This window comes from Mesoplodon densirostris, chromosome 4, assembly GCF_025265405.1.
Source record: "Mesoplodon densirostris isolate mMesDen1 chromosome 4, mMesDen1 primary haplotype, whole genome shotgun sequence".
NCBI lineage: Eukaryota > Metazoa > Chordata > Mammalia > Artiodactyla > Ziphiidae > Mesoplodon > Mesoplodon densirostris.
The window spans coordinates 181,229,593-181,242,573 of NC_082664.1; the positions used below are offsets into that span (position 1 = coordinate 181,229,593).

Sequence of the window (12,981 nt, forward strand, 5' to 3'; positions counted from 1 at the left end):
ATATGAACACTTCAACTTGCAAGTGTTTGTATTTAAAAATTATTAAACAGAGGGTAATATATTTCCCTCCTCCCCCTAAAATTTGACTTTAAGTGAGAATATTGTCTTTGGAAAGTCGGATTTTCCAGTTTAAAGTTGATGTGCAGGGCTTCCTTGGTGGCGCAGTGGTGAAGAATCCGCCTGCCAATGCAGGGGACATGGGTTTGAGCCCTGGCCCGGGAAGATCCCACATGCCGCAGAGCAACTAAGCCCGTGCTCCACAACTACTGAGCCTGCGCTCTAGAGCCCAAGAGCCACAAGTACTGAGTCCATCTGCCACAACTACTGAACCCGCGCACCTAGAGCCCGTGCTCTGCAACAAGAGAAGCCACCGCAGTGAGAAGCCCACGCACCACAATGAGGAGTAGCCCCCGCTTGTCACAACTAGAGAGAAGCCCACATGCAGCAACGAAGACCCAATGCAGCCTAAAATAAATAAATTTTAAAAATAAATAAATAAATAAATAAATGAAGTTGATGTGCAATTCTCAGTTGTGAAACTGAAACAAATTTCAGTCCTATTTTAACTGAATATTGGCTTGTTGACCATATTTTTTCTTTTTGTCCTCATTCTGTTAACTGACCCAATGTTATTAAATTAGCAATTATGGTAAAGCAGAGTTTAAGCAGGTAAATTACCAAAGGCACATAAATGTCGTTTTTCCACATGAATTAAAATAGAGTTTAAAAAGTAATTAGAATTCCGTTTTGGAGTTTGATACTTTGGTATATGTTTTTTTCCCCATAAATCTAAATCTAAAGGTATGATTATAGGCTGCAGGGACTGATTATTCCATAATATAAATTACTGATTATTCAGTAATATAGATATAATTTTGCATTTATGGTAAGGTAGATATAATACTTAAGTATTAGTACAGAGTAGCATATGCTAATTAAGAAACAAGAAGTGTAGCTAATATGTATTCTCCTGTTCTCTGAAGTTTATTTTAGAAACAGTGACTGAATGTCAAAAGTAAAGAGGGCCAAATCTCAGTATTTTTGGTATTAAAGTAAGAATTCAGGTACAATCAAAGTTTAAAGTTACCTTCTTCATATATGGCTCCCAGTTTTTCCTTTCTGTGGATAGTGGGAAGACTATTTTCGTCTGCATATAGATAGAAGTGGAACAGGCCAGGTCTTTTTTTAAATATTAAATTGGGTCGTGTGCAGAGGTACTGGTCCCAGTTCAGTTGTTAATTAATGACAGATATGACCCATAAAATTAACTTTGTTTCTGTGTTCTCCTTTTAAAGATTTTTTTTTGGTATGAAAAATCCACTCATTTTTGTTGGTGGCAGTTCATGAACAAGGCTGTTTGTTCAGTTTAAGTGTGTAATACTTAAGTCATAAATATTTGAGAACTGATTTTTATTTGATTCATATATTGGAAGTACTTCTTGTTGCTTATTCTTTTAAGACTTCTTCCTTTGAATTATCTGCAGAGTAAGAAACTTAAGAATTGTCTTTAAGTTTTTTATGTTTTTTGTAATACAAGTATATTGGATCAGGAGCCTGGTTGCCCTAAGTCCATTCAGAAAGATTGAGTAACTTCTGAATAATAGTATACATGAAAATCACATAGGGTACTTAGAAATACAGATTCTTGACCCCCACCCCCGTTACTCTCCACCCCCAGTAACAAGACTTTTCATTAGAACCCCTAGATGAGTCTGTGATAGATGATCCACTGACCATCCCTTAAGAAACACTAGTTTGTATAGTGTTAATACTATTGCCGTCACTTTATGAGTCCAGTAGACTAGACAAAGGCCCCAGATTCTTGTCCTCATCAAACTCTATGGGTAATAATTCTCATTGTGATGAAATTGGGTAATAAAGCACATAGAAAAAAATATAATTACATTATGCAGAGAAAACTGATTTTATTTTTTGGCCACGCCGAGTGGCTTTGGGGATCTTAGTTCCCCGACCGGGGATTGAACCTGAGCTCTTAGTAGTGAAAACGCCAAGTCCTAACCCCTGGACCACCAGGGAATTCCCAAGAAAACGGATTTAAAAAAATTTTTAATTTTAATTAAAAATTTTTTCTTCCAGTTTTAATGAGATATAATTGCCATGCAGCACTGTGTAAGTTTAAGGTGTACATTATAATGATTTGGTTTACATACATCATGAGGTGATTATCTCAGTAAGTTTAGTGAGCATCCATCTTCTCATATAGATACAAAATTTAAAAATAGAAAAAATTTTCTTTTTGGGATGAGAACTCTCAGGATTGGCTTTCTTAACAACTTTCATATATAACAGACAGCAGCGTTAATTATATTTATCAGGCTGTATGTACATTGCACTCCTAGTGCTTCTTTATTTTATATACCTTTTGATCACCTTCATCCAGTTTCCCCCATGGCAACCACAAATCTGATCTCTTTTTCAATGAGTTTATTTGTTTGTTTTTGAAGTATAATTGACCTACAACACTATGTTAAGTCCTGTTACACAACATAGTGACTCAATATTTCTGTCTTCTCTTCCCTTGTGTGACTTCATGACTATCTTTATTGCTGTGTTTGGATTTCTTTCTCTTTTTTGTGTGTATCTATTATAGATTTTCGGTTTGTGGTTACCACAAGGTTTATATCTATCTATCTATATCTATCTATCTATGATTATTTTAAGTTGCTGATCTCTTAAGTTCCAACACATTTTAACAACCTTGCATTTTTACTCCCTTCCCCGCCAGGTTTACTGTTTTTGACATCGTATTTTACACCTTTTCATTTTCTGTATCAATTACTTACTGTGGTTAAGATGATTTTACTACTTTTGTCTTTTAACCTTCCTACTAGCTTTATATATGGTTGATTTACTACCTTTACTGTGTATTTGCCTTTACCTTTCATACTCTTCGCGTTTCTAGTTGTGGCCATTTTTGCTTAGAGAAGTCCCTTTAACATTTCTTGTAAAGCTGGTTTGGTGGTGCTGAACTCTTAGCTTTTGCTTGTCTATGAAACTTTTGATCTCTCCATTAGATCTGAGTGAAAGCCTTGCCAGGTACTCATAATGTTTTAGCTTGTTCTTCTTCATACTTTAAACTTTTAAGTTGGAAGTTAGATGCACTTTTATATTTTGCTTTTCTCATTAACCTTATAATTTTTTTTATCATGTTAAGAAACCATTAACATTTCATTGCTTTTATAGTATTGCCTTATATAGTAGATCATTATTTACTTAACCATTCTGTTGGATGTTTAGATTGTTTCAAATTTCTTTCTGATAAATAACATTGGAATGAACATCTTTGGGGGAAAATTTTTTCAATGTATACAATTTTTTTCTCCCCTTTCCCCTAAAAATATGTTTAAAGGCTTTTTTTTTTTTTTTTTTTTTTTTGCGGTACGCGGGCCTCTCACTGTTGTGGCCTCTCCCGTTGCGGAGCACAGGCTCCCGACGCACGGGCTCAGCGGCCATGGCTCACAGGCCCAGCCGCTCCGCGGCATGTGGGATCTTCCCGGCCCGGGGCACAAACCCATGTCCCCTGCATCGGCAGGCTGACTCTCAACCACTGCGCCACCAGGGAAGCCCCTTTAAAAGCTTTTGAAACATACTGTCAAACTCTTTTCCAAAAGGGTTCATCTAGTTAAAGTTACCAGCTGTAAACTAGAGTTAACATTCATCTTCACCAGCGTTGTGTTCATTTAAAAAAAACCCATAGTTTTGGTTCACTAGACAAAATGGTATATAATTATGTAACCATCCTTTGTTGTGGTTAATACATGTTTTGTGTGTATGTAGAAATAAGTTTGATATTTTATACTAAGTATTTTTTCTACCAAGAATTTAAGTTTTCAAGGGTTCTTGAGGAAACTTGTTAGTGATCAATCAGTGGTCATTCCCTTGAATTTTTCTCAATGGTTTGAGCAGTTGATAATAAACAGGGACAGTGTCTTTTTGCCAGAGATTGGAATATTAAAAATACTGAGTCCTCTTCTGTTCTCTTTCTGCACATTTTGGAAATTGAAGATTTAAGCTGGTCTTAAGTTTGGAGTTAATTTATTAAGAAAACAAAGTTCTTATTTCTACTAGAAGCTGTTTGTAACAGCAGATGAGCAACATTTCAAATGAACATCTGTCCAAAAATTTAGTGGTAAGTAAGAGCGTGAAATATTAAAGTTTTACCATTCATCCACCATCAGTAAACCTCTTCTTCTTTTTTAATTAATTAATTTTTTTTTGGCTGCGTTGGGTCTTTGTTGCTGTGCGTGGGCTTTCTCTAGTTGCAGCGAGCGGGGGCTACACTTCGTTGCGGTGCGCGGGCTTCTCATTGTGGTGGCTTCTGTTGTTGCAGAGCACGGACTCTAGGCGCGCGGGCTCAGTAGTTCCTTCAGTGCTACTGTATGCAAGGCTGTGAACTAACTATATACTGTGTGCCAAACAGTGCATTGAATTTGTAGAATGTATAGATTAATTTTTTGAGAAGGAACACATTTACAAAATTAAGGAACAACAGTTTATCTAGAAGTATTCCTCATTTTTTTAAGCTTTTTTTTTTTAAAAGCTTTTTGTTAAGCTTATTAACTGTGTTTTAACAGTTCTTAGTGTGAATGAGATTTTAAAAATTCTGTTACAGTTTCTAACTTGTCATTGCTCATGTATCGGAAACTGATTAAATGATCTTTTTATCTGGCCAACTTATTAAACTTCTTAGTAGTTTTCATAGACTTAGGTTTTCAAATATTCGTTATGTCAGTGACAAATATCAGGTTGTTTTCCTACTGGGTATTTATGAGTTAACTCATTTTTCATGTCTCAGTACATTTCATATCTTAGTATTGTACATTTGTTGAATAAAAGCCGTGATACTTGGCATGCTGGGATTTTTCTTTTTTCGGCTGGGCTGCGTGGCTTGTGGGATCTTAGTTCCCTGACCAGGGATTGAACCCAGGCCCTGGAAGTGAAAGCACCAAGTCCTAACCACTGGTTCTGCCAGGGAAGTCCCCCTGGAATTATTCTTGACTTTAATGAAAATGCTTCTATCAGTGTCTTGCTGAGTATGATGTTTATTTTGAATAATAATTTAAAAAATCAAATTAAGGAGGCATCACCTGTTCCTCACTTGCTAAGAGATTTATCCTGAATCCATGTTGAATTTTATCAGTAGCTTTGTTGGTGTCTGTGGAGATAGATGATCAAGTTAATCTGTTAATGTAAAGAATTACAGAAAGAGAGTTCCAGAAGACAGACTACCTTAATAGTTCTGCTTTTTCCTGATTTATTTAATGCAGTGCTAGATTTGAGTGCTAATGTTTTATTTAGTATATTTTCATATATATTTATAAGTGACATTGGTTTGTACTTTTCTTTCGTTTAATTCTCTGCTTTTGTTTCAGAATTATGCTAGCCTTATAAACTTTGTTAAGGCATTTCAGTTTTTTTTAATTGGGAAAACTGTTTAAATTTGAATTGTTTAAACAACAGGAATTAGTTATTTCTTAAAGCTGTAGTACAATGTGTCTCTAACATTGTTTAGAAAGTTTCTGTTTCTTGGCGTCTTTATTTCCCCAAGTCTAGTGAAGTTTCAGGAGCAAAGAACTTTAACACTTGTTGAATTTTCTAGATAAGGTCCTGGGAAATGATTTACTATATAGAATTGCTTGTTATACTAACAGACTTGGTTTTAGTCAGAGAAGCACTGTTATCCAGCTAAGTCATCAGGATATGGAATTAGTCTGGAAGAGAAACACATGGAAATCTGTCCTCATGGATATATTTTCTTCATAGAAAAATGCCGTTTGGTGATAGTCTAAATTCAAAGCTAACATTTATAGGAAAATGGTCTAATTTGTATCAGTGAGTACAATATTTGCATAATTACCATGTTTAAAAAGACCAAAGGTAACCGTTTTATAAATATATTCAGGTCTCGGGTTAGTTTTACTGTTTTCTTTCATTTTTATTTTTCTATTTTTGGCTGTGTTGGGTCTTTGTTGCTGCGCGTGGGCTTTCTCTAGTTGCAGCGAGCAGGGGCTAGTCTTCGTTGTGGTGCATGGGCTTCTCATTGCAGTGGCTTCTCTTGTTGCGGAGCACGGGCTCTAGGCCTACGGGCTTCAGTAGTTGTGGCTCATGGGCTCAGTAGTTGTGGCTTGAGGGCTCTAGAGCGCAGGCTCAGTAGTTGTGGCGCACGGGCTTAGTTGCTCCACAGCATGTGGGATCTTCCCGGACCAGGGCTCGAACCCGGTGTCCTCTGCATTAGCAGGCAGATTCTTAACCACTGCGCCACCAGGGAAGTCCCTACTGTTTTCTTTTGTAAAGCTTATTCTGTGATTTAGATTCATTATAATTAATTTATAGGCAAATAATATTTTCGCAGTTAAAGTACTTTAATTTCAATAAAACTGATTCAGTGTATCCATCCACATTTCCCTTTTATAAAATTTTTATTAGAGTATAGTTGATTTACAGTGTTGTGTTAGTTTCTGCTGTACAGCAAAGTGAATCAGTTATACATATACATATATCCACTCTTTAATCTTAGATTCTTTTCCCATATAGGACATTATAGAGTATTAAGTAGAGTTCCCTATGCTATGCAGTAGGTTCTTACTAGTTATCTATTTTATATGTAGTAGTGTGTATATGTCAATCCCAGTCTCTCAATTTATCCCTCCCTCCCCATTCCCCCTTGGTAACCAAAAGTTTGCTTTCTACATCTTTGACTCCATTTCTGTTTTGTAAATAAGTTTATTTGTACCATTTTTTTAGATTCCACATGTAAGCAATATCATATGGTATTTGTCTTTCTCTGACTTACTTCACTCAGTATGGCAATCTCTAGGTCCATCCATGTCACTGCAGGTGGCATTATTTCATTCTTTTTCATGGCTGAGTGATATTCCATTGTGTATATGTACCACATCTTCTTTATCCATTCCTCTGCTGAATTTAGGTTGTTTCCATGTCTTGGTTATTGTGAATAGTGCTGCTATGAACATAGAGGTGCATGTATGTATCTTTTTGAATTATAGTTTTGTCTGGGTATATGCGCAGGAGTGGGGTTGCTGGATCATATGGCAACTCTATTTTTAGTTGTTTAAGGAACCTCCATACTGCTCTCTATAGTGGCTGAACCAGTTTACATTCCCACCAACAGTGTAGGAGGGTTCCCTTTTCTCCACACCCTCTCCAGCATTTATTGTTTGTAGATTTTTTGATGATGGCCCACATTTCCCTTTTTAAAATTTTTTTTTTGTGGTACGTGGGCCTCTCACTGTTGTGGCCTCTCCCGTTGCAGAGCACAGGCTCCGGACGCGCAGGCTCAGCGGCCGTGGCTCACGGGCCCAGCCGCTCCGCGGCATGTGGGATCTTCCCGGACCGGGGCACGAACCCGTGTCCCCTGTATCGGCAGGCGGACTCTCAACCACTGCGCCATCAGGGAAGCCCCACATTTCCCTTTTTTAATGCAGTGTTTTCAAGTGTTCATAAAACTATGGGTATATTATAGAAGTAATTGAACATCTGAATAATTCTAGGACTAATATGGCAAAGGTTCTCAATCAAGGGCAGTTTGTCCCCATGAGACACTTGGCAGTGTCGGGAGACTCTAATTGTCACAGTGAGGGGAAGCCACTGTCATCTAGTGGGTGGCGGCTGGAGATGCTAGTGAACATTCTACAGTGCCCAGGATAGCCTCCCACAAAAAGAATCAGCTCTTCCCAAATGTTAGTGGTGCTGAGGTTGAGAAACCCTCTTGTAAAAGGAAAGATGTATACACAAATACAAACACACAGTATTAAAAAGGCGTTCTCAGACGTGCACTTTTTCTTTCAGCAATTATAATTCTAACTTAATACGGTTTACAATGTCCTTATGCAAAGTGTATGAAGAGTATTCTGCTCTTGACTGACATCTAGTGAGACATTTAAAAATAAAAAGTAAAACTGAAGGTTGAGACTGAATAAGCCTGTAAATCAGAGTTACTACTAATTGTTTTTCCAGTCTTAGGAAATTCACAAATAAGTAGACTAGGAAGAGAGGAAAGATTTGTTTATGGCTACTGAGAAATTATAGCTGAGAAGTAGTATGTGGTAAATTCTTACCTGAAGTATTGTATCTCCTTTGTCTTTTACTTATATTCTTGATTTAATATTAGAGCTTAGGATAGTTTTCTGAATAAATGCTGAGTTACCCATATGTAAGACTTTTTATATTTTAAAAATTGCCTCAAATCATAGAATTTTAGAGCCAATGGGGACCTAGGTGGTTTAATCCAGTTTCTTCACTTACAGAGATTAAAAAGTTCAGTTTCAGAGATATGAAGTGATCTTTTTCGTTGTCTTACCACTTGTTAGGCCAGATCTTGAACTGGAACCCATAGCTCCTGACTTCTGGTCGAGTACTCTTTCAGGGTGAGGGGAAGTAATTAAGCACACTTTTTAAAAAAAAAAAATAAATTTATTTATGTATTTATTTTTGGCTGTGTTGGGTCTTCGTTGCTGTGCGCGGGCTTCCTCTAGTTGTGGCGAGCAGGGGCTACTCTTAGTTGCGGTGCACGGGCTTCTCATTGCGGTAGCTTCTCTTGTTGCAGAGCACGGGCTCTAGGCGCACGGTCTTCAGTAGTTGTGGCACGCAGGCTCAGTAGTTGTGTCTCGTGGGCTCTTAGAGCACAGGCTCAGTAGTTGTGGCTCACGGGCTCAGTAGTTGTCGCTCGCGGGCTCAGTAGTTGTGGCTTGCGGGCTCTAGGGCACAGGCTCAGTAGTTGTGGTGCACGGGCTTAGTTGCTCTGCGGCACGTGAGCTTTTCCTGGACTAGGGCTTGAACCTGTGTCCCCTGCATTGACAGGCAGATTCTCAACCACTGCACCACCAGGGAAGCCCAGGCACACTTTGGATTCTCTTTAAAGCTTATTTTTTTTTCAAACTATGAATATTAAAGCTGTTAAATTCTTATTTCCTTAAAAAGATTGTATACACCTGTATATATGTTTTAAAATGAATTAGTATTTATGTTTATAAATCTCATGTTTAATTTATAAGCGTTATGCCAGTTTAAACATGGATATTTCACATTTTTCACAGGCGACAACACCTCCAAATCAAGGGCGGCCAGATTCTCCTGTCTACGCTAACCTGCAAGAACTGAAAATATCCCAGTTGGCTCTCCCCCCGATCCCTGGAAGCCCAGCAATTCAGATTAATGGAGAATGGGAAACTCATAAAGATAGTTCAGGGCGTTGTTACTACTATAACAGAGGAACACAGGAAAGAACTTGGAAACCCCCTCGTTGGACTCGAGATACAAACATAAGCAAAGGAGATTCCCAGAGTCCAGGAGATCAAGAGGTATGAGGAGTTAGGGGGTCAACCTGTGAGTTGCCGAGCTTTTTCTCTTTTTGTTCCTCAAAGAAGTGAATAGGTTTGCTTCTAACCCTTGAAATCTCTTAAGATACTAAATCTTTTTTCCACGTTTTACTATATTACTGCTTGTCGCTTCCTAACCTCTAACTAGTGGACAGCGGCTAGCCTTGTAGCATGCTTACTAGTTCCAGAATTAACTGGGTTAATGTTGCCTAGTGGCAGTGGTTTCCCTCATGTGCTAGAAGATACTAATTCAATCATTGTTATTGCCCAAGGAGTGACATCTTTTAGAAAAAGGAGAGAAAATATGTGATATGATTTAGCCAAATAAATAAAAACAAAGTTATTTAATATTTATTTATTTATTTTTGTGGTACGGGGGCCTCTCACTGTTGTGGCCTCTCCCGTTGCGGAGCACAGGCTCCGGATGCTCAGGCTCAGTGGCCATGGCTCACGGGCCCAGCCGCTCCGCGGCATGTGGGATCCTCCCGGACCGGGGCACGAACCCATGTCCCCTGAATTGGCAGGCGGACTCTCAACCACTGCGCCACCAGGGAAGCCCAACAAAGTTATTTAATTGACACTTTATGGTTTGGTGGGGCTAGCAAGATACTTGTCAGTTTTTGTTAGAGATACAAGATCACTTTTTATTTGTATGTAAGGGAAATAAGTATAATTCCTTTGCTGCGAGCAAAGGACCACCCTCTAAGTCTGCCAGTTCACTCTATATCGTTATTTTCTCTAACACATGTCCATACTGTCTCCCCACCTGCCTTGGTTTAACCTCCCTCCCACCTCTCAGAGGGTGGTGCGGTGAATTGGCCAGCGGTGTTTTGAGAAACACTCATCTCCGAGGCCTGGAGAGAGTCCTTGGGACTGTTCAGGTGTGCAGGAGAAGCTTGGGTAGAGTGGATAGAACGGAGTTAAATCCTGCTGTTTGGTAGACGGCGGCCCCCGCACCTGCACAGGACACCTGCTCTTAGAGCGGCTGGCTTGTACAGTAAGAACAGAACTCCAGTTATAGGTAGGAGCTGGAGACATCAGGTAACACATCGTGTATCTAGCAGAATCTGAAAGCTTTTTACAGTTAATGACCCTTCGCCTTACCCTGGTTTTCAGTTGGATATTTATAGCGTTGCTTTGGTGGTAACTTGTACTTTTAGTATTCAGGAATGGCGTGGAGGATAGTGAGAAGTTGTTCATGTGTTGCTATAATAAGAAAATGTTAGGAAAGTGATTTGAATTTGTGTGTCCAGAAAGATTTGAAAATAAGTTGTCCTGTGTATCAATAATAAAGTAAAATCATGTAATTTGGAAGAATTAGGGTAAGGGCTAAATTGTAGAATAATTGAAAGAAAGTTGAAGTATACATGGGAACTTTAACAACCCTTCTGAGCTTTCTATTTCAGTGACTAGATGAGAGTGATTAGTGTGTCAGAGTCTGAGCTCACACCACTCACTCTCTGCAGGTATTGTGTAAAATAGGTACTTCCAGAGTGGCTGGAGCATATCTTCCAGTAACTTCTTGAGAAAGGTTGTGCATGGGAGGTAACATTGAGACTTTGTGTGTGAGAAAGTCTGTATTCTGCCCTCCTATTTGATCGATAGTTGGCCTGAGTGAAGAATTCTAGGTTGGACATCATTTCTTCTCACAGTTGCAAGGCATTTTGAACTTGACTTTACGGCGATCTCGGTCAGCTGCGTGTGGGGTGTCTCCAGCGTTGGAACCATTCGGTCTTCCCTTTCAGACTGACCCGTCTCTGCAGAAGTCTTAACGCCTGGACAGTGAGGGCCGCCTGGGTCTTGGTCCCCGGCGTTTAGTTTGCACACAGTTCCTTAGTCTCCCCTCTTTCTGTTTGGTACCTGCGTCCCAGTCGGGCCTGTTGACTTCCGACTCAGAATCCCTCTTTATAGGGAGTAAAACCCTACACTTGGGCTGGAATAAGGGAGGGGTGCACACCTAGTGGCCAGACGTGAGGAAGGGGAGTCTGGCGGTTTCAGTCCTCAGGTCAGTCCCCTCGGTTCAGGAGGACGTAATACTTCCTGGGCCGTTTGAAGATTTCGCTCTGCAGACCTGTTGTATTTCATCTTCCCTCCCCGGCACCCATGCCCCCCACCAGTTTAGATTCTGCTTTCTTTGCGGATAACTTCGGTGTTTGTTCATCTGCTTCTCAGCCTCCAGAGTTTTGTGGCTGTTGTGCCTCCTTGTGTTCTCCCTGTTCTTGACGGTCGGGTCTTTTTAGGCTTGTTTCGATACTTTTATTTCAGTAGGGTTTGAGAGGGAGCAGACGCTCGCCCTCTCGTCCTAACTCAGAAGCTTGTTATTTCAGTGGTTGCCCTAGGACAGTGGTTCTCACATGGGGCAGTGTTGTCTGTCTCCGGGGGGACCTAGGCAATGTCTGGGGGTATTTTGGGTTGTCACAACTCAGCAAGGGCTACTGGCTCCTCGTGGGTAGAGGCCAGAGAAGCTGTTGAGCATCCTGTGATTCACAAGACAGCTCCCACCGCGAGGAACAATCTGGCCCTAACTGTCCACGGTGCTGCTGATGAGAAACTCCGCCTTAGATGTTGTAACTGGCGCACTTATCCAAGTCTGCGGTTAATCAGCATCTTTTTGCTCCTTTTGAAGCCATACAAGAACTATATGTGCAGCGGTGCTATTGTTGTTTATTTTATTTCTATTTTTTAGCTCCCTTACTACTTGTTCAACATGGTGACTCTTAAAATTTATCCTCATATGTACCACTTTCTTTTTTCACATTTCTTAGGCATATTAGATTATCTTGGATAACTTTATACTGTCTTAAGTACCTACTTTTAAATTTCCTTAGTGAGCCTCTGTTAGTGATAGAATCTTAGTTTTCATTTGCCTGGAAATTTATTTTTCATCCTTATTTTTGTTTGTTTGTTTTTTGTTTTTTTGCGGTTCGCGGGCCTCTCACTGTTGTGGCCTCTCCCGTTGCGGAGCACAGGCTCCGGACGCGCAGGCTCAGCGGCCATGGCTCACGGGCCCAGCCGCTCCGCGGCATGTGGGATCTTCCCAGACCGGAGCACGAACCCGCGTCCCCTGCATCGGCAGGCGGACTCCCAACCACTGCGCCACCGGGAAGCCCCTCACTTCCTTATTTTTGAAGAGTATCTTTACCTGGTGCACAGTTCTAAGCTGATTGCTTTTTATTTTTCCCTTGTTCGTTGAAGACTTTATTCTCGATGTTTTCTGGCTTCCATTGTTGATGTGGAAGATTCAACTTGTAGATCTCTTCTTCCGGGTGGCTTTGAGGATCTCGTGTCTGTAATTTCACTATGATGTAATTAGGTGAAGTTATCTTTTTTATTTCCTTCCGGGGCTTTGTTGGGAATCCCAAATTTGAGGCGTTCCATCTTTGATTAGTTCTGGAAAAACTCTTAGGCATTGTCTTTATACAGCTCCTGTCACATTTTCTCTTTCCTCTTGTTTTGGGACTTTGATTAGATGAACAGTTAATCTGCTTGCTCCATTTATCATGTGTCTTGATTTCCCTTATACTTTAACATTTTATTGCTGTGTCTCTCTCTGCTTGTTCCCAGTCATTTCCAAGTCAAGCTCCTGTTTGCTGTTTTTCTCTTCATCATGTATGTTTGTTTG

General features: G+C 39.9%; 1 protein-coding gene across 4 annotated transcripts in view; it reads left to right on the forward strand.

Annotated features, from left to right (window-relative positions):
- ARHGAP12 (Rho GTPase activating protein 12) overlaps window positions 1-12,981 on the forward strand; it is a 111,867-nt gene that overhangs the window by 51,038 nt on the left and 47,848 nt on the right. For 3 of the 4 annotated variants that reach the window (XM_060097801.1, XM_060097798.1, XM_060097799.1), the window contains exon 4: window positions 9,078-9,341. The exons of the other annotated variant lie outside the window; for it this stretch is intronic. In XM_060097801.1, coding sequence (XP_059953784.1) covers window positions 9,078-9,341 — 264 coding nt within the window. The remainder of the gene's footprint in view (window positions 1-9,077; window positions 9,342-12,981) is intronic. 4 annotated transcript variants of the gene reach the window in all.